We start from the raw sequence: 22,607 nt of genomic DNA, 5'->3' as shown, positions 1-22,607 counted from the left end.
AGAGGGAATGCTGTACCAAAAACCTGTAAAATCAGTCTTTTTTTTGTAGTACGAACAAGAATCCGCTCATTACAAGATGTTTCAGTGCTTTCACTCACTGTATGTGGGCTTCTTCAGAACAGTTAGTCAATCACCTACATTTAAATAGCTTTTTAGGTGCCAAAAATTTCAGTAGTGGACCGCCCTTAAAGTGATATCACTAAATAAACCTTTTGATCCTCTACCAGAAAGGTGTACCGTAATAAATAGAAGCATTTTTCCATTTGGGCTTTTCAGAGAAATTTGGATCCTTTTATCGCTCCTGTTCTAGTGGTATTAGAATTTTTGTTTCAAATTTTCCAACAGAGGGTCAGCTCTTCCACGGTGAAAGTCCAGCTGGTGCCTATATCCCATTTTCATGTAGGAGAAAATTCAGATTCTCTAGCTGTTGCCAGAATTTAAGACCTTTATCAAAGGTACTTTTTTACTGAGACGACCTATTAAGCATCCTTACCCTCTGTGGGATTTGACCTTGGTTCTTCAAGCCTTAGTTGTGCCTCCATTTGAACCCGCAGCGTCAGTTGATTTGAAATTCTTGTCGTGGAAGACAGCTTTCCTGGTGGCTATCACCTCGGCCAGGCGAGTGTCGGAGCTTCAAGCCTTGTGCATGAAACCCCTGTACTTTGTTTTTCATAAGGGTAGGGTCTCTCTCAGGGCGAACCCTTCTTTCGTTTCTCAAGTCGCTTCGGAATCAAACATCCGTCTGTCTATTAATCTCCCAGTATTCTTTCTTAACTTTCAAAATAAAGGGGAATACAAACTGAATTTGCTGGAAGTTCACAGACTGTTGTGCTTCTATTTGCATAGGTCTAAACCCTTCCGTAAGTCTGATCAGCTTTGTTTCCTTTGCCAAACCCTTTTTGGGGAAACCAGTTTCAAAGGTGACTTGCTAGATGGATCTCTCTGTATTTTGCAGGCGTACAAGGAACATGGATTACCAGCACCAGCCAGGATTCATGTTCATTCTACTCGTTCTATGGCTACTTCTGCTGCATTTTGGTCCAGAGTTTCCCTGGATGACATTTATTCAGTGACTACCTGGGCTTCCTCTCACACATTTATTACTCATTAAGTTGGACATGGTGTCTAGTGGAAGGGTTTCTTTTGGTTTTGCAGTGCTCCAGAATATCCTTCCTTAAGGGCCTCCCAAGATTTTTGGTAGCTGGGGACTCTGTTCCACAGGTTGATGACCAAATGAAGTTAACTACTTCAGATTAAGACGTTATGTACTCACCATAGCGTTTCATGTGAGTTTAGACTTCATTTGTCATCAACCTACCCTTCCTCCTTCCCCCTGACCTTGGTGGTTTTTGTCAGTCCTTGGACTCTGAGTTTCTGGGTCTGGTGAGCCTAGTTTATGTGATCAGGTCAGGCTATGTCTCCTGGGTTGATGTGCGTCACACTGTGGGTGGCAAATTTGATCTGAGAGTTGGAAGGATGTTGCAGTGTAGTATGGGTAATGGGGAGGAGCTTGGAGCTCAGATCTTGGCTTGGAAAGCTGCCGGCTCAGATCTGTATTGGATCTGAAACCCACAGGTTGATGACAAATGAAGTTTAACTACTCAGATGGAATGTTATGGTGAGTACATAACTTCTTATTTTTTTTTTTTATAGTGCCAACTACATCAGAGAGGAATTAAGGCCCTTGTGTGCTGAAAGCCTGTTCTGGTTTTCCTTTAATATAGAATCTGCTTCTTTAGAAATATTCCTTCCGTAACTTAAGTAGAACTAGCATTAAACCGGATTGTTTCTTGCCATTTTTTCCTAATCCTCAAGATTTGGATAGGGAAGGATCTTGCACTCCTTGGCTGTTCAGGGGCAGCTTGGATAATATCTCCATAGAAAGATAGACTTAAAGCAGACCAGGTTTTGGTTTTGTTTCTAACTGGGAATGTGTGGCTGACTCACTAAATCATTTGGTATTCTGCCAACGGACCACAGAAGGCCAAGCCAGACCCTACACTGCCAGGGCTTTAGCTGCTACCACAGTCTGTCCAAGTGGTGGGTACACAGACCATTTTGGAAGTCCACCTTAACTTTGGTTCACACTTTTCTCTTAACATTGTCTGCTGGATATGGTATCCCAGTGGTAGGGCGGCTTCACTAGTACTGTTTTGCATTCCCTACAAAAAGTCAAACAAGGTGATAAAATTTGCAAATTTACGCAAAGGCCATTATTGCAACATTGTTCCATGCAAAGAACACAGTACAGTCTTGTACAAAACTTACCATAATAGTAAATGTGAGGGAAAAAAGACTTCCAGTATAATTCTCTTCCCTCTTGTTTACATGTGGACATTTTGGTGCTGCGGTGGGTACCACTTTAGTCCTGCATTTCGTCATATATCTGCAGTTGTTATTCCATGCTTCATGTTCTTGTTGGTTATTTCCCCAGGCTTTAGGAAGGGCAGATTGTGTTTGAGCCTTGAGCAGTTTTTTCAAAGGGGGTCTAATCAGGGACATCTTGTGGCTGCCCTGTTTGGAGTCCCTCCTACAGCATGCATTGATTTTCCTAGGGAAGAGGAGGAGTCATTTTGGCTGGGTAAGAGGAGCACATAACTTTGGAAGTTGGACTGTTAGCCCATGTCTGATTCCCCAAAGATTTATTATTGCAGCAGTTATCCTTCTCAAATATATGTTGTGGTAAGTTCATTATACAGCTTTACTTTCCCTGATTTGTTCTGTGCCCCCTAAGGTACCATATTTCCATACTTACTGTTTAAGTGTTGTGGTGGCATTTCTGCAAGAGTCTGTAATCTGTTGAAGATCAGTGGTCAGAGGTCCTCAAGCCTTGACTACACGCTTGAGGACTTTGAGGCTGCCCATCTAAGCACCCATCCCTTGATTTTGTTTATGAAGTCTGAAACAGCATTTTCATTCAGCTCCTATGCTTTCTGGCCATTTCGCTCCCTTCTTTGTTCAGTTTGAGCAGTTCTGTCTTTGTAATTTCAGCATCTGGAACACTATTTGGTTGAATTTTCTTGTAATAAGTACAAGTAGTAGTTTCAGTGGTGTGCTTTGAGTAATAATGTGTTTATTTGTTTTTAACTACACAGATATAGTTACTGAATGCAGCCTGCTGATAATTACTACATATTTAAATGTGGTTCAGAGGTTGTTCTGTAAAATGCCATTGCATTGTTGAAATTCTTTATATTTTAGTGATTTTTATGATTTGTGTATTTTTCTCCACAGAGTGAAATCAGAGCAATATCTGTGAATCAGTGGGGCTCTCAATTGGGATTAAATGTACTGAGCAAGCTGAGTCAACTTTACTGCTCTTTGGTGTGGGAAAGCACTGTACTGCTGTCACTTTGTACACCTAACAGGTATGAGTATCTGGTTGTACTTGGGGTTCAGTACCTGCCTTACTGTAAAAGATAACTTTTGAACATGTCTACATTGTGATTTATTTATTTAAACGTAGTACCATATTGATATATTTTTTATTTTAACAGAAATTCATGCTGAATCTGAAGCCTCTTTAGACGGCTCCTCATGTACAGAACATGCTAAAACTTTTGTTGTGCTAATCTTTTATTTTATTGCATAAACAAATACATTTTATGGGATGATTGGCTGTGCATTCATTTGATGAGACCACAGTGAACTGTTTGTATTGAATCTTTCTCTAATCTACCATGCCTTAAGTAGGTTTATGCCTGTACTGCTGCAAGACGTGTTTGCAGTTGATTCTGTAGGGTGAAGAGTGGGCTGTCTTCACATCAGCTTGTACTGCTGCTAAAAGATAGATGTTTTCCACTTACGGTGTTGATTGGGTTGTCAAATGTTTCTTTATATTCATTTTCATCATAATGTCATGTTTAAAATGTCACTTTGGAATGACTATATGAACTGCTTCAAAATGTTTTGGTGGTTAGCTAACATCTCCCACTTCATTACTTTAAGCAGGTTTCAGTACTGTCCAAGGCTGCAAGTTGCATAAGGGTAGGAAGTCACGTGTTTTGAAATTTCTGTAGCTATGACCTCTGAAAACTGATGAAGCAAATCTGTTATCCTAATGGATAATGTTCATTGTAGTACTCGTTAGTGCAGTAATGCTCATTCATGTGTAATTCCTGCATATGGGTCACCAGTCTTTCACTTTTATCCCTACTTGGATAGCTGCCTTATCTTAGCTCAGTTCTAAGATGAGATTCAGTTCTGAATCTTATTGGTTTGACCAACCTGTGGATTTCCATAAAATTGCAAAAATCAGCTCTATCCCCTAGTAATATTAAGATGTTTGAAACAGTCTTGGACAGTATAGAATGCAGTGCACTCTTCCCTCAGGATAGGGTTTGTCTGATTCTGATGGCTCCTTTAGTGAATCTTGCCAAGAGAATTATTTCATGGTGTCAGAGTAATCTGTGGCTACTGCACCAGCATTACTTGGATATGACCCTACTTATGACTTTCTCTGAGTATACCAAGTTGTGCTGGTGGGCAGTGCGTATAGCCAGGAGCTGAGCCATGACTTTCTGTACTCCTGAGTGCCCTATTACTGACCACAAATTCTTCAGACCTGGCCTGGGGAAGCCCAGTCTGGCTAATATATGGCTCATGTGGAACAGAATCTCAGATCCTGACACGTGCATTTCACTTTTAAGTTGATATTGGTACTGATATGAGCCTTTTTTCTCCAAAGTGTTTGGAGGGCACTCATCACAGTAAATGAGCAGCAAACCGAGAAACATGCATTACTAGTTTTAGAGGTGTGTGTGTGTGTGTGTGTGTGTGTGTGTGTGTGTGTGTGTGTGTGTGTGTGTGTGTGTGTGTGTGTGTGTGTGTGTGTGTGTGTGTTGGGGAAAATGCCCTGTAGCAGTGTGTCTTCTGTTAAATTGACATTAACAGCAGTGTGTCAGAGATAAGCTGTACTGCTGTATATTAGTAATTGCCGACAGATTTATTGAAACAAACCAACCAAGCACTGAGATTATAAACATTTTCTTTAACACTGGTAGAGCGGTCAGATACAGTGCACTTCATCAGCTGACCGAAAAATGTACACCAAAAAAGTATTCGACCACTTTTATAGATGTTCTTCATCTCACATTGCTGCAGTCCTTACACTTGGGTAGTCCGCTGTCCTCGGTCTGCCCGAATATCAAAGTATAAGGCTGACGTCGGTCAAGGCGCATTTGACTGACATCAGGACGTCAGGGTACAAATGCGCATGACCGACGTCATATCCTCAGTCTTTTTTGCCGCATGGTCCGATGCAGAAGCAGCGTTGCAAGTGCCGTTCGGCGTTCTGAAATTTTTCGAATTCGGAGTTTCAGACAGAGTCAAAGTTGGCTAAGTACCCGTTAGAATATTTTAGTTTTTTCTTGCCTCAGTGATTTACCGGATGTCAGAAAAAGTGAATAACTGTATTTCTTGTGGGAAACAGATACCGCATAGAGATTATCATACTTTGTGTATTCCTTGTTTAGGGCCTGAGCACGACGTTGTTGGGTGTCGCTTTTGTGCTAGATTCAATAAGCGCACTATTAAGAGAAGGTTAGATTGTGCCAGGTTAGTCTTCGGGAAGCGGTGCAATTACAATATGCCGTCGGATGCTCCGACGCCCGCTTCTTCGAAGAAGCGCAAGGACAAAGCAGCTAAGCCTAGGCTAGAAGAGCCGTCCGTACTGGACGCCTGTTCTTTAGAGGTGTCGGTGGAGCCGGTGGTTCCGCCGGAGGTTTCTCTGGAGTCCCAGGGAGAGACTTTGTTATTGCAGGATGTGGCCTCTCAGGAGGCAGGTCAGGCTGAAGGGGCTTCTCAGGTTACTGTACTCCCCTCCCTTCCTAGGGTGGTTAGGCCCTCTCCTTCTGTTTCCAAGGCTTCTCCCAGAGGCAGGCCAGGTTTAGCTTCAGTTGGTGTCACCCCTAGTTCTTCAGGATCTGTGCCCAAGAAGCATATGCTTAAAATGGCAGAAGATTTGATTACTTTGATTAGAGGTTCTTTGCCCCCTCCTGATAAGAGACCTAGGGTGGAACCTGAGTTAGGGAGTTTTGAGCAGGCTTCAGTTGTTTCAGAGTCTTTGGCTGAAGACTTGCAGGAGTATTCTCCTTATTCTGATTCTGATGTGGATGATTCTACTCCTTCTGCTTCTCCTCCTGAGGATTTTTCTTTTTCAGAGACTCTTCATTCCATGAGGGAGCATTTTAAGTGGGAAGGTCAGGACTTCTCTGATTCCAGGAAAAGGCTTAGGGAATTTTTGTTTTTACCCCAGCATAGGCCTTTGGCTATACCTCCTGTTCTGGATGTTGTGGAAGATGTGTTTGCAGAGGCTTCTCTTAATCCTGATTCTTTGCCTCCTGCTCCTGTTAAACCGGATAGGTATTACAGGGTGCCTGAAGCTCATAAGTATCTTTTTAAGAGTCCTAGGGCAGACCCAGAAACTGTTAGGGGCCTAAGGGTGTTAAGGCTTCTGTTGTCAAAAATCCGGTTCCTCCAGATAAAGAGGCCAGGGCTTTGGATAGATGGGGAAAGAAAGTTTATACTTCTTCCACCCTAGCTATGAGGGCTTTGAATTGCCAGTTTCACATGTTGAAATACCAAAACTATCTACTTTCTCAATTGAAGTCTAAGGTAGATGCTCTGGCGGAAGGTATTGAGTGTAAAGAGTTGCAAGATTTAGTACATGTTTCTGAACAGGTGGGTAAGCATTCTTTGCAATGTGGTTTTGGTGCTGTACAGGCCTCGTCTAGGGTGGCTGACACTGGGTCAGTTCTTCGCAGGCATGTCTGGCTGAGGGATCAGAATTTATCTGACCATGTTAAGACAAGGATTTTAGATGCTCCTTTACAATCTGATGTGTTGTTTGGTTCTCCTGTTGAGGCAGTCTTAAAGAAAATGGAAGACAAGGCTAAGTCTATGCAGACTGTTAAAGATTTTTTGCAGGTTCAGCCTCCGAAGTTTAGTAGAAATTGGCCTACCAAGGGGTGGACGTATCCTTCTTATGATTCCCAGTCTAGGGGTAGATCTAGACATGGTAGGGGCAGAGCTCAGGGCTCTTTCAGGCCTAGAACAGGGAGTTCACCTGCACAGTCTTCGGGTGAGGGCAGGGGTCAGTCCTTTCGTAAACAGACCCAATGACCTACCTTTTCAGCTGCCAGAGCCTTTTCGTCTGGCAGCACCTTTGGGAGGAAGGTTGGCACTTTTCAAGGAAAATTGGAGCTTAATTACCCGAGACAGATGGGTGTTGGATATCATACACCACGGTTACAGGTTTTATTTCCATACTTTGCCTCCTTTCAAAGGCATGCCAGACGTTCCTCCTCAGCAAAGAATAGAGGCTCACAAACAAATTTCTCTGTTACTTCAAATAGGGGCCATACAGCCGGTCCCTATGCCTAGTTTAGTCCAGTTTCAGAGTTGCTGATTCCTGGGCTTTGGTTGTAGTTCCTGTGTACTGTTTCCTTGCCTTATTTGGGGGAAGGGAAGCTACCTTGCTTTCCTGCTTTACTAGTTTAGTCCAGTTTCAGAGTTGCTGATTCCTGGGCTTTGGTTGTAGTTCCTGTGTACTGTTTCCTTGCCTTATTTGGGGGAAGGGAAGCTACCTTGCTTACCAGTGGGAGTGGGAAGCATTGGGCTGCCTTTTGTCCAGTTTTGTGAGGTTTTAGCCAGTAACTAGTAGTTTATTGGTCATTTTGGGCCAGTTTCTAGCTTTTTCCAGCCCCCTGGTATAAAACTTTCAGCTTGTACCTACTCAGCACAGACTCCACGTGGGCCAGCAGAGTAATCCAGGCTGCAGAGAGCTGAATAAGCGACTTTTCTTGATACTAAGTATATTTTTTGTTGCTTTCCACATCTGAATACCTAGCAACTGTATTTCGCCTGCCTTTCTGTTACATTGAAGCTGTTTTTACTGCATTTAACTTAATATTGCACTTGGAATCCTTGTTTGTTACTATTTGACTGTATTTGTAGCAAATTCTTCTGTGTAAGCTGTAGTAGCTGACTCATAGCATTTATAAGTGTTTGCTGTACCTGTTTCTGCCTGTTTTGTGAAAAAAAGAAAAAAAAAAAATATCTCTTGTTTTTCCTGCTTTACTAGTTTAGTCCAGTTTCAGAGTTGCTGATTCCTGGGCTTTGGTTGTAGTTCCTGTGTACTGTTTCCTTGCCTTATTTGGGGAAGGAAGCTACCTGCTTTCCTGCTTTACTAGTTTAGTCCAGTTTCAGAGTTGCTGATTCCTGGGCTTTGGTTGTAGTTCCTGTGTACTGTTTCCTTGCCTTATTTGGGGAAAGGAAGCTACCTTGCTTACCAGTGGGAGTGGGAAGCATTGAGCTGCCTTTGTCCAGTTTTGTGAGGTTTCAGCCAGTAACTAGTAGTTTATTGGTCGTTTTGGGCCAGTTTCTAGCTTTTCCAGCCCCTGGTATAAAGCAGCTAAGCAGCGTTAGAGCGATTTAGAGCGGAGCTGCCACTGTTGCACACTAGGGCAGTGCCGGTTAAGCAGGTTTAAACTATTCGGGCTACCTAAAGTCCACTCTTCAAATTTTCCCTTAAAACTACCTTCCTCGAACTATACTACTGATCAAATCAGCGTATCCTATAACTAAAAAGATCAACTCTACTTGACTCCAAGTAGACTATTCTCTATCTATTAAACCTAGCACTTGCTCCTACAGTACTTATTACCTTGATACGGCACTCTTGTCATAGATAGTACCCCAAAAAGGCAACCCCCCCATTTCTCGGTCACCCACGTCCCCGGAATCTTTTTAAAGTTTTGTCTACCCTTCTAGCATGTCGAGGGATCAGTTGCTAGTGTCCTCTCCTGCTCAGCTGGTGAACCTGGGAATATTGAGGCAATGTTTCAATTGCCTCATGTACACAGACAACCCTTTCCTCCTCCCACAAAACACAAATACATGCGAGAGATGCAACTATACGGCCAAACTGGAGGCTGAGCTCCCTCAACATAGGACTGGCAAGACCAGTCAGGAGGAGAAGGTTACCACACACACTATAGACCCAGTCTCACATAGTACCATTACAACCTCAAATCATACACATAAACACACAAAGACATACTCGGAGGCTCTGATCCAAAATCTACCAAAACAGCAGAGGCCACCAAAGCAGACACCCAAACAACCACCACCTCAGAACACAACACCCGCAACACATAGACCTCACAGTCAGAGTGTCAAACAGTCACAGCCCTTAAGGCCAAACAAAATGCCAGACACACTAGTCATTGGTGACTCCATAGTCAGACACACTGATGTCCCGCTCACCAGACTGAGTAAGGAGAAGGTCACAGTAAGCTGCCTGTCGGGCGCTAGAATCCGTCACATAACGCAAGCACTCAGGTCTCTCAACAGCAGGTACAAATATGACTCAGTCATTGTCCACGCTGGTGTAAACGACCTGAGACGTACCTCCTTGGACTACATGAAAAGAGACATTGAGGAGCTCTCTGATTATGTAGCCCAGGCAGGTATAACCCTGACCTTGAGCAGTATCCTACCTTCACCAAGAATGATGCCGCAATACAGAGATAAGATGATCAGCTTTAACAACTGGCTTAAACACTGGTGTCATTCAAAGGGGATCCAGTATCTGTCTGCCTGGGATGACATGCTGGACAAGCCACGCTGCTTCGCAAGGGACGGCTTGCACCTGTCACCCCTGGGATTCCGGATATTGGCAAAGGCTCTTGCCACCCCCATAGTGCCTTTTTAGGCAAGGCTCAAATTCTAAACCTACCACCCTAGAACACAAAAAGGAAAAAACTAAGGGTAATGCTGCTCAATGCCAGAAGTCTAAATCTCAAAATGCACTTTTCGAGGCCCTTCTCAGTATGGAGAACATCGATGTCTGTGCTGTGACAGAAACCTGGTTCAAGGCTCCTGAGAGCACCCCAGCGCTATCAGGTTTTACCTCATATCATGCGTTCCGGCCCCAAAATCCGGACAATACCAAGAAAGGAGGGGGTATCCATATTCATCAAGGACACCCACACCTCAAGACTGGTGGCAACGCACGATGCATCGGAGACCATCCAGGTGCAATTAACCATAGGCAAGACTGCTCTGCAAATTGTAGCATGTTACAGGCCACCCTCACAAACTCAGGAAACTCACATGGCCTTCCTGAAAACACTAGAGGGATAAATGTATCACCAAACACCATCATACTAGGTGACTTCAATTACCCTAATATAGACTGGGAACACTACTCAAGCCCAAACACCCTAGCCCAAAAGTTCCTGGAATTCATAAACTCAAATGCCATGGAACAACTAGTCACCATCCCCACAAGAGGAGATAACATACTTGATCTCATCATCACGAACATGGGAGCACAATGTTCAACACCGAAGTATACCCCTCACTGGTGAGATCAGATCACAAACTAATCTCGCTGGAGGTCCTCATCCCACCCCACCTGAAATAAAAAGACCACAGTAAAGAACTTCTCAAAAGCCGACTTCACACTTCTAAAGACTAGTGTGGTCTCCTTTCAGGCCCCGAGCCAGCGGAAAACAATACTCAAGCCGCTGAATCACTTACAAACGCCTTCTACCAGCACCTGCAGGACTGCATGGATAAGGCAATCCCAAGCAAAACAAAGACTCTTTGTACCAAAGGCAAGCGTCCAGTCTGGTGGACCCCAGCCATAAACAAACTCTACAACAAAAGGAGGAAGCTACTACAAGATAGAGCAAAATCCTTAAAAGGTAAGACACCCTTGATCACTATAAGTAAAAACTAAGAGCTCTCATAAAATCATCCAAAGCAAATTTCGAGAGAAAAATAGCTAAAGACTCAAAAGACAATCATAAGGCCTTCTTTAGCTATGTTAGAAACCTAGGAGGAAACTCCCAGATATGCTCAGAACTAGTTCAAAATGATGTGAAGATTACTGATCCTACAGACATTGCCAACATACTGGCTGACAGGTTCAGTGCAAACTTCTCCCCTCCCCAAAAGGAGAGATATCTATACCAAATGAGTGCAGCCCCCAAACATCTCCAGCGCCCAAGTGAGAACTGCTCTCCAAAGCAAAAACACAGCATCCATGGGACCCGATGGTGTCCCCGGCTGTGTGCTCCACGAACTCAATGAGGAATTAAACCCACAGCTAGGACAGCTGTTTAATCAAAGTCTTACCTCTGGATACGCACTCCAGGAGTGGCGCACTGCAACTGTGGTCCCACTTCACAAAGGCGGTGCCTCCACAGACCCTGGAAATTACCGCCCATTAGCTTGGCAAGCCTTATCTGCAAAGCCATGGAGAGGATCATAATGGACCTCATAAATAAAGACATAGGAATTTGCAGACTTTGGATCCAACCCAGTTTGGCTTTGTCAAAGGCAGATCATGCCTTTTAAACTTGGTTGACTTTTTGAAACAGTCACCAAAGCCATTGATGAGGAAAGGCAGTCCATACAGCCTACCTCGATCTGGCTAAGGCCTTCGATACAATACCCCACTCGGGTATCATTGAAAACTCATCAGCTTAAATGTTAACCCATACATCACAAGATGGGTTGCAAACTGGCTGAGTGACAGAACCCACAGGGTCAGAGTTGCTGGCGCCATGTCAGACTCAAAGCCTGTCACAAGTGGTGTCCCACAGGGCTCAGTCCTGGGCCCACTCTTGTTTGGCATCTACTTTTCCAGTACAAGCAAACACAGGAGGGTTATGGCTGACAAAGTTTGCAGATGACTGCAAACTGGGCCATAGTAGAAAACACATCTGACACAGATATCCTTCAGAAGGGTCTCACAGAAGCGGATAACTGGTGCCAGAGCCACGGCCTAAAGTTAAATGCCAAAAATGCATAGTCATACCCTTCGGGAAAAACAAGGTTACCCCTAGCTACCAAATAGGTGGCAATCCACTGAGCACAGAAGAAGTTATCAGGGACCTGGGGACCCAGGTTGATAGTAGTCTGTCATTCGACACCCATGTAGCTAAAGTAGTTAGGAAGTCCTTCTACATTGCCCACCTTATCATGAAGGGATTCTCATCTAGATCAAGGGAGGTCATAGTCTCCCTTTACTCATCACTCATCAGACCAATGATTGAGTACAATGCCCCATTCGGAATGTATCTGACCCGACACTTGCAGCAGCTGGAGAGGCCACAAAAGTTCCTCACCAAAAGGATAAAGGGTCTCAAAATCTGTCCTATGCTGCCCGACTGAAAGAACTCCAGCTCTATTCAGTCGCCCGCTTGCTCAGAGGTGACCTTTGCCTAACATACAAGGCCATGTCAAACCCAGATTTGATGAATATGCTTCACCTCAAAAATCTAGATCCATCAGAGCCACAAGGGCGGGAGACTTAAACCTCGACACGGCTATTAATAGGACGTGCTGGAGGGATAGATTCATCACCCAAAGACTCCCTATGCTGTGGAACAAAATCCCGGTACATGTGAGGCAGAGCACCTCGCTGGCCTTGTTCAAGAGAAATCTTGACCAATGGATGGGAGATCGCAGATATACCCCAGGAATTACCTCAGTGTCACTGCTCGACAGAGGCACAGCAAAATAATGGGTATAGTTCCCCATACTAAAGGGGTGGCGTAAGCCACAAAACAATGGGCTAGGCTTATAAATGCCCTCGGGCAGATAGCCTAGTATGAACCTATGAACCTATGAACCTATAAGTGGGCCTAGGATTTTATTCTCGCCTGTTCCTAGTACCAAAGAAAGGGAACACGTGGAGACCAATTTTGGATTTATCTATCCTCAACACTTATCTGGACATTCCCAAGTTCAAAATGTTGACGTTACAACAGCTTTTACCTCTGCTGGGCAAAGATCATTGGATGGTAACTTTGGATCTCAAGGAGGCTTACCTTCATGTTCCTATCAGACTGAGTTGCAGGAAGTATCTGCGTTTTCGGGCTGGGACTTCTCATTATCAGTTCTCTGCATTGCCCTTTGGCTTATCTACTGCGCCCAGAGTGTTCACGAAAGTTCTGGCTCCAGTGATAGCTTTCCTCAGGCTAAAAGGAATACAGATCTATCCTTATTTGGACGATTGCCTGATTCTGGCTCAAGGAACGAGCTTCTTCATCATTTGGAATATGTGATAGCAGTGCTAAGATGCCCGGGGTATTCTGTGAACGAAATAAAGTCCAGTCTAGTACCCTCTCAGGACATGTGCTTTCTGGGTGTAAGACTGAATACAGCATCCCAGATGGCCTTTTTGACCCCGGACAAACAAAAGAATCTTTCCCTTTACTTTCATCAATTGTCTCTTCAGTCCAGGCTGACTGCAAGGACAGTCCTTCAAGCCTTGGGGTTCATGGCATCTTGTATTCTGGTGCTTCCCAGTGCCAAACTGCATATGAGGAAGCTACAATGGTATCTCAAAAATGTATGGACACAGCACTGCCAGGATCTGGACACTGTCATTCAAATAATACCTTGCATTCAAAAGGAATTGTTGTGGTGGGCTCAGGAATGTCACCTAAACAAGGGACTCTCTGTGACCCGGCCAGAGGAGAGTCAGATTCTAACGACAGATGCCTCAGACAAAGCTTGGGGAGCTCATCTGAATGGAAAGTGGATACAAGACAAGTGGCCTGCCAGACTACAACATCTACATATCAACTTGAAGGAGATGTTAGCAGTCCAGTTTGCATTAATAGCTTTCAGTGATTTACTTCTTCCAGGGCAGGTGTTGATTCTAACAGACAACACAACTGTCATGTGGTACATCAACAAGCAAGGGGGAACACATTCTTATCCTCTATGCAGGCAAGCAATGATTTTGTGGGAGACTGCTCTCAGTTTACAGCTAAATCTTCAGGCAAGGTTTCTGCCGGGAGCACAGAACTCCTTAGCAGATGTGTTGAGCAGGCAATTATGGATCCCCACAGTGGAAATTGGATCCTCATGTATTTCAGAAATTGACAGTGTCATGGGGAACTCCAGACATAGATCTGTTCGCTTCTCCACTAAACCACCAGCTGCCAAAGTTTTGCACGAAAAGGTTTCATCCCACAGCTTGGAAAGTGGATGCTCTTTCTTTCAATTGGAGCAATCTTCATGTGTATGCCTTTCCACCTCTGCCTCTCCTCCCAAAGGTACTACTAAAGGCCAGACAGGACAAGCCAAGGATGATTTTAATAGCTCCAGATTGGCCTCGACAGCATTGGTACCCATTACTGAGAAGTCTGGTACGGGAGCCTCCATGGCCTTTGCCTTCGATTCCACACCTGTTGTCTCAGGAGGACAGTCATTTGCTCAATGTCAAGCTTCACTCTCTTCACCTAACAGCCTGGCATATTCTGTTTTGAACCATAGTGGGTCTCAACTTCCACAGCAAGTTTTGAATGTTATTTTGGAAGCTAGAAGGCCTAGTACAAGGAAAGTGTACGCAGATAAATGGAATAGATTTTTATTTTGGAGTGCAGCAAAGGATTTTGATGTTTCTGAGCCTAATTTAAGTGTGGCTCTTCAATATCTTACTGAGTTACTGGACAAAGGTTTGTCCTTCTCTTCTATTAAGGTTCATGCTGCAGCAATTTCGGCTCACTATGATTGTGACCCACCATTGTTTTCTCATCCTTTGTTCAAGCAATTTCTTAGAGGGGCAAAGAATATAAGACCCCCACGTAGAGCTCCTACTCCTGCTTGGGATCTCAATTTTGTGTTGGAGAAACTTACTCTACAACCTTTTGAGCCTGCAGCTACTACCGAGTTGAAATATTTATCATGGAAGACTGCTTTTTTGTTAGCCATTACCTCTGCAAGAAGGGTTTCTGAATTGCAGGCCCTTATGGCGGTTGAGCCTTTCTTAATTTTCCATAAGGATAGGGTATCTTTACGTACTAATCCTTCCTTTATGCCTAAAGTGGTTTCTAGTGTGGCTTTAAACCAAACTATTCATTTGCCTACTTTTTATGCAAATTCCCAAAATAAAGGGGAAAAGATTTTGCACACTTTAGATGTACACAGGCAGTTGCGATATTATTTGAGCAGAACTAAAGGGTTCAGGCAGTCTCAGCAGTTATTTGTTTCTTTTGCTTTGAGTTCTCAGGGCAAGCCTGTGTCAAAACAAACTATTTCTAAGTGGATTGGGTTTTGCATTGCTTTCTGTTATTCCCATCATGGCAAGGAGATTCCAGCTGGGATTAGGCCTCATTCCACTAGGGCTACTGCCACTTGACAGCTTTTTAAGGGGTGGCAACTAAAGATATTTTGGAGGCAGCTACTTGGAGTTCAGTGCATACTTTCTCTAGGCATTATCACCTTCCACTTTACTCTAAATCTAGGGCTGGTTTTGCCACTGCTATTTTGCAGGGCATTTTGGCAGCTCCTGCTTCTTTATAGTTTTGCCATCCTCCCTTACCTCTGCTTTGGGATTCTACCCAAGTGTAAGGACTGCAGCAATGTGAGATGAAGAACATAGTACAGTTTTGTACCTACCATAAATGTAGATGTTCAAGATCCACATTGCTGCAGTCCAATTTACCCTCCCTCCTTCCCCTCTGTAGTTAGAGGCGGTTGTGTGGGTTGGGTTGTCAATATTGTGTATATTGTATATATTGTACATATTATTAGTGCAAGGGTGGTTGGTTGGTTGTTTGCTGTCTTTTGGTTTTGACCTTTCTTTTTAGGGTCTTCTGACATCTGGGGCAAGAAAAGACTGAGGATATGACGTCGGTCATGCGCATTTGTACCCTGACGTCCTGATGTCAGTCAAATGCGCCTTGACCGACGTCAGCCTTATACTTTGATATTCGGGCCGACCGAGGACAGCGGACTACCCAAGTGTAAGGACTGCAGCAATGTGGATCTTCGAACATCTACATTTATGGTAGGTACAAAACTGTACTTTTCAGAACTTTGTCCTTGATGAAAACATTATTTTTCTGTGTTGAGCCCTTCTTTGTCTGCATTCTTATCTCAGTCCAGAGAAAACCAGTTCTCAGCAGGCCGAAATGTTCTTTCTTATTGATAGGATATTTGTAACTGTTTTTGCTGCATTAGACATTTCCCTTTAGCTTGAATGTCTGTGTACATTCAACTGTTTAGGATATTTCAACATGTCATTTGTTACAAAAACATTCAGAAGTATAATACATTTTGGTTTACACAAGCACATTCTGTTCACACTTTTATGATTACCAGATCTCTGTTATGAAGGAAAAACAGTTCTATATATTTTTCCATCAAATACATGTTGCTATGAGGGAAACAAGTTAATTCTAGCATCTTCCAGGTACAGTACATCCTTTCAGAACAGAATGCCCTAGCAAATCTACTGAGCAGTTCAATGGCCAATCTTTATTAGTAGACTATGTAGCTTGGTAACCCCTAAGGTGCTTTGCAGAGGGTTGTGTTTTTTTTACCTAGATCCTTTTCGCGTCTTAAAATTACCAAGTCAGGAGTTTCTAAGTTCTGCTAAAAAAATTGCTTGGGTTAATGGGGGAAGACCGCAGTAGCAGAGCAAATAAACTGCTTATGGGCCAGGAATTGCCATTGCTAGAGGAGGTAGAGGCCAGTAGCTTATTTTATCCCATTACATTAGATGTATTTAGAGGCTGACTAGGAAGGCAAGCAACAAGCGTCTGGGTCTGGATGAGCTACTGACTGAAAAGTGGAAAAAGGGAGGGGTTGCTTTTAATGGTTTGGGCTACATTTTTAATACAGTCCTCAGTAAAGTGATGGCCCACAGCCCTTGGAAAAGGTAGTAGTAACAACAATACCCATGGAAGCAAAGGTTCCTATAATGGCAGCTTCATGTAGGGCAATTTCAGTATTTAATCTTGATTATATAGTATTCATGGCAGTTTATGAAGACTGGTTGGCCAAAGCCTTACCAGAACCAGTGTGCTTTTGTCAGAGGTCGTCAGATGAGTGACAGCATACTGAAGGCAGTTAATTCAGAAAGAGGAAGAGATACCCCAATATTCCTGGTTGGGGTGGACACCTTTAAAAGCATTTGATAGGAGGTCCTTTAGTTTTTTTTTTTTTTTTCCTGGCTAACCCTTACCCAGTTTGGTTTCCTTGCACTGATTAGGTTTGGCCATCTGTAAAATGGCTCAGAGGCTTGATTAACAGCAAGTGGTGCACACTCATTCTCAAAGGCATTCAAGATTGGTAGAGGCACAAAGTAAGGTTGTCAAGTTTCCCCCATTGTTATTTACTCATTACTTGACGCACACAAAATACTGATGTAGGTATTTTCATCGGTTTGCAAAGTAGTAGAAACTCGCACTAATTTATTCTTGAGAAATCCAGTGGAAGACTTAATGTATTGCAAAAATGTGCTTGCTTATAAGAATATAAAGTAAAAGCAAAACAATTAACTTTGCTTTGACCTTCAAACTAGTGCAGCAGTATGTGTTACTATGGAGACATTTCAAAATAAAGTATTTGAAGGTATGGATAGCTAGGAAGAGGTGAAAAATCATTTATTGAAAATGGGGTCAGATCTGAAAAATGGGTTCTAGGCCCCCCTTGGAAAAATGGGAGCACTTAGTTTTGGATTTTGAGAATATAGTAAGGGTCCTTCAGATTTATTTATTTTTATTTATTTACATTTGTTGACTGGGAGCGTCTGACTGGACGTAGCTCCATTTTCAGCTGAGGCCCAGGGAGAAAAGCTCCACAGTTAAAATAAACAGTAGTTACATTGGATTACATAGCAATTAACAATTTGATTAATATAGCAATTAATTACAAACATATTTACAGATGAAGAACATAGTACATCAGTAGACAGCTTAGAATCTTTATCTGTGAAGTACATAACCGACATTAACAAATGTTACAATAAGTTCCTGCTGTATAATGAGTATTAGGCTAATGAGCATCTGACCTTGCTATAATCAGATATATAAGCAGATGTTTGTCCAGCCATTGATCATATATGTAGAACAAGCCATCCTTAAATGAACTGGGCCCCATTGAAAAAGGTAATTAAAAAGTTCAACAGGGGAGGCAAGAAACCAAGGTTATGTTGTGCCTTCCCGAAGACAAGGGAAGTTTGTGGTCACCAACCTGAGGGGGATAGTGTAAGGCCCATCCAGTTGAATGCTTACTTGATGTAGGATACAAACTATAATCCCAGATGGAAGCAGTTGGTTATGATCCAAGGGGGGAGTGAGAGGGATAAATCTGAGAGACCAAGTTTGTGCTCTCAATTATCCAAGAAACTCTGAGGAAAGAACTTCCTAAGGAAACTTTGTAGATCTACTCAAAAGAAGGTAGTACAGAAAATCTGTGATGACTGGAAACTGGACCCGCTAACACGTATAGGTATGGAAACGAAGTCCACTAGATAGTCCATTATGAAATGATTGGGTCTCTAGGCAACCAGTTCTTTGGGAGGAGTTACTTCAAGGAGGAGAAGGGTATTACTTGAGTAATGGCTAAACAAGACTGCTAGATTCATGGATTCATAGGTAGGTACTAGGCTATTGGCCCTAGTGCCTATATAAGCTTAGCCAAAAAGGTACCCTGGCTTTCACCACCAAAGAAAATTATTTTCCTGTGCCCCTGTCGAGCAGAGCCACAGAAGTGATCCCCGGGGTGAATTTCCTATTTCCCAACCAATCCTCAAGATTGAGTGCTAATGAGGAGCTCTGTTTGACATAGGTAGTCTGTTCCAGAGTGTGGGAAGTCTCTGGGACAGGAATCTATCCCTCCAGCATGTTCTGTTTATTGTGGTGACAAGGTTTAGTTCCCTAGAGTGTGTAGCTTGGAGGGATTGGGATTTCTTTAAGTGGAGCATGTCCAACAGCTCTGGGTTTGACATAGCTTTGTATGTTAGGCAGCGATTGCTTCTGAGTAGGCGATAGGTGACTGAGTAAAGCTGGAGTTTTTTGAGACGGTCTGCGGAAGGCATCTGTTTGAGGCCAGTAATACTCTTTGTGAGGTATTTCTGTGGCCTTCTAGTTGTAGATGTCTTGTGAGGTACATACCAAAAGGGGTGTTGTACTCTGTTATGGGTCTAATGAGCGATGAGTAGAGGGGGAACAATGACCTCTTTTTTTCTGGATGAGAAACCTTTTGTGATCAGGTGTGACACGTAGGATTTCCTGACCACTGTGGCAATGTGATTATCAAAGGAGAGACTGCTGTCCACCTGTGTCCCAAGGTCTCATCACACTTTCGGTGTTAAGTAGACTACCACCTATCTGGTAGTTCATGGGTACAGAGTTTTTTACCAGAAGGGATGACAATGCACTTTTTGGCATTGAGCTTCAGGCCATGGCTTTGACACCAGGCTTCCGTCTCAGTGAGGCCCTTTTGTAGGATGTCCATATCGTTAGGAGTTTCAATATGGCTCCTAGTTTGCAATCATCTGCGAACTTCGTTAGCCAAAGACCTTCTGTGTTAGCCTGTACTTAGAGAAGTAGATACCAAACAGGAGTGGACCCAGGACTGAACCCTGTGGTACTCCACTTGTCACTGATCTGAAGTTGGATTTGGAGTCTGCTACGTTCATAGTGTGGGTTCTTTCAGTGAGCCGGTTGGCAACCCATCTTGTGACATAGGGATTTATACCTAGTTTAGTGAGTTTATCTATAATTCCAGAGTGGGGGATGGTGTCAAAAGCCTTGGCAAGATCTTGATAGGCTTGTGTGAACCAACTTATCCTTGTGTATGGCTTTGGTGACTGCTTCAAAGACGTCTGTCAGGTTTAGGAGACATGATCTACCTTTTACAAACCCTAACTGGGTGGGATCCAGAGTTTGGAGATTACCAATATCTTTGTTTATAAGTTCCATGATGGTACGTTCCATGGCCGCCATGCACTCGTGTAAGTGCTTATGAAGTGCATATGTGTAGGATTCAGCAGTCTTAACTCTATTGTCCGTCTGCATGGGTGTCATGAAGTTTGCCACTTCTGTCTTAAGAATTGTGAAGTTTGCTTTGGAGAAGTTTTTTTATGGTGGTTTTCCTAATTTGGGGGGGGGGGGATGTGGATGTTTAGGGTAATTAGCTTGTGGTCGTATCTGACCAATGAGGGATTGACCTCTGGTGTGTAACCCTGGTCTCCCATGTTGGTAATGACCAGGTCTAGGATATTGCTGCCCCTGGTTGGGGGTGTGAATAAGTTGATCCAATGTGTTGGGAGTTTATGAATTCCAGACAACGTTAAGCAAAAGACTTTGTACATGAGTAGTTTTCTCATTTAATGGTGGGATAGTTGAATTTGCCCATTATTAGGATATTAGGTTGTACCCTAATATTTTCCAGTGTATCAAGAAATGAAGTGGGAATCCTGGGGCATGGTGGGGGGTCTCTAGCAAGCCGCAATTTAGATTGCGGTCTTTCCCAGCGTTAGTTGCACCTGGATAATCTCGGATGCATTATGCTGTGCAACTAGCCTGGAGGTGTGGATATTCTTAATGGATATGGACACACCTCCACCTTTAGTGCTTTGGTCCGGGATAGGTGGCCGAAAGGTGTGGTATGAATTATAGCCTGGTAATGCAGGGGGTGCTGTCTGGAGCTTTGAGCCAGGTGTCTCACTGCACAGATGTCTTTATGTTCTTCATTTTAAGGAGTGCCTCGAGTGAGTGCATTTTGAGGTTTAGACCTCTAGCATTGAGTAGCATTTCCCTCAGATTTTGCTTGCTTGTACCTGTTACGGTGGTGAATTTGTCATTTGACCTTGCCTAAAAAAGGCACTTTAGGGGTGGCAAGAGCCTTAGCCAGTATCTGGAATCCCAAGGGCGACAGATGCAGGCCATCTCTGGCAAAGCATCGCGGTCTGTCGATCATGTCATCCCACGCAGACAGATACTGGATCCCCTTAAAATGACACCAGAAGCTTAGCCAATTGTTGTAGTCAGTCACTTTGTCCTTGTACTGTGGTATTCTGGGTGATGGCAGGATACTACTCAGGGCTAGGGTCATACCTGCCTGGGCTACAAGATCGGAGAGCTCCTCCATGTCTCTCCATGTAGTTCAGGGAGGTAAGTCTCAGGTCATTCACACCAATATGGACAATGACAGTCTCAAGTTTGTATTTGTTGTGGAGTGACCTGAGTGCGTGCGTTGTGGCGGATCCTGGGCACCCGACAGGCAGCTTGACGGTAACTTTCTCCTTGTTTAGCTTGGTGAGTGGAACATCAGTGTTTCTGACTAGAGACACACCTATGACTAGAGTGTTGGGTACATTGTTATGCCTTATGGGCTGTGGTTGTGGCACACTGGGTTTGTGGGCTATGTGTCATTTGGGTTGTGTTGGTGGGTGGAGTTTGCTTGCATTTCTGCTTTGGAGGTCCCTGTTGGTTAGGCAGGTTTTTATTGAGAGCCTCCGCCTATGTAGGTGTGTTTGGTGGTGTAGGTTTTGAGGGACTATGTGATGAATGTGGGGTGTGTTGCAAGTGTTTACCTTCTCTTGACTGTCTAGTCCAGTCTTGGGTGAAGAGAGCTTTGCTTCCAGTTTGTCTATATAAGTGCATCTCTCACAGGTTGTAGTGTTGGGTGGTAAGAGGAGAGGTTGTTTGTGTACATGAGTCAATTACTGCGTTTCCCCAAGATGCCCAGATTCATCAGGTAGACGGGAGAAAACACTGGGAGCTTGACCCTTAGACATGCCTGGATAGGTGCTTATTAGGTACTAAAAATTGCTTTCCTCCAGACAAGTGAGGAAAGTTGAGTGCTGTAGTAATTTGTAGCTTATTTAGTGCTTAGAACGAGTTCTGAACAAGTGCTGAGCTCAAAGAAACAGATTTGAGTGCTGCAACTAAAAAACTGGCTAGTTTTAAAAAAACAAAATTAAGCTAGAAGGCTTCCCTCCAACACAGAAAGACTTGGGGGCTCAGAAGCTTACAAATAGTCTTGGATACTGCACATCTGTATGTGGACTAGACTACTTACAGGAAAGGTGGTTAAGCTTTGAAAAAATTTTTTTTTCTTCCTTCCCAAATGCTGTTTGTACAGAGTAGGAGTGCCTGAAATCAGAATATGATTTCACTGCACTCATTTGAGTGAGCAAATGAGATGGGCCCAGGAGGAGTATCAAAATACAAATTTACAAGAAGGGCGCAATTTCAAAGCCACCAAGATTAACACCAAAACAAGAACAGGGAGGGGTGGGAACAAACTAGAGACAGAGCCACAATTTTCAGTTCAATTAATATTCAGTGAGAAAAATAAGTAGAATTCAGTACTATATGAAAAAGTGCAAATAAGTGTACTTAAATTCGCTTATACATCCAATTGATTGCAAGTAGATCTTAACTGGCCAAAGCTCAAGTATTTAGCTGAAAAAAAACAAAATGTACCGCTTATATAAGGCCCATAGGCTAAAATACAGAATATCAAAGTGAAACTACCCCACTGCTGTCAATGGCTACACTTCTAACAAGATCTCTGTAGGGGGGAGACGAGCTGACTGTATCAGTGGAGATTATCTCTTATATTTTGCTTTGGTATCACATTGGAATAAGCTCAAAGGGAGACTTCCAGCTTTAGGAGGTGGTAACAATGGAAGTAATTAAGTTACTAATAGAATCTGAAACTAATCATGCTAGTGAAGAGAGATTACTACTCCTTGTTACAGCTTAGTTATTAAAGGTAGAAGAGGGGGGAGCACAAAAAGTGGCCACAAGAATGGGAAAGAAACCTTTGGATTCAGTTTA

General features: G+C 43.4%; 1 protein-coding gene across 1 annotated transcript in view; it reads left to right on the top strand.

Moving 5' to 3' along the window:
• HUWE1 (HECT, UBA and WWE domain containing E3 ubiquitin protein ligase 1) overlaps positions 1–22,607 on the top strand; it is a gene marked incomplete in the record, with an annotated part of 5,008,559 nt that overhangs the window by 1,977,475 nt on the left and 3,008,477 nt on the right. The window contains 1 exon segment of the mRNA XM_044079288.1: positions 3,235–3,368. Within this exon segment, the coding sequence (XP_043935223.1) occupies positions 3,235–3,368 (134 nt within the window).

The sequence above is a fragment of the Protopterus annectens genome, chromosome 8.part0 (genome assembly GCF_019279795.1).
Source record: "Protopterus annectens isolate FY-2018-M chromosome 8.part0, PAN1.0, whole genome shotgun sequence".
In the NCBI taxonomy this organism is placed as follows: Eukaryota; Metazoa; Chordata; order Ceratodontiformes; family Protopteridae; genus Protopterus; species Protopterus annectens.
The sequence above is the reverse complement of the archived record's forward strand: the minus strand, read 5'-3'. Positions and strand labels throughout refer to the sequence as shown.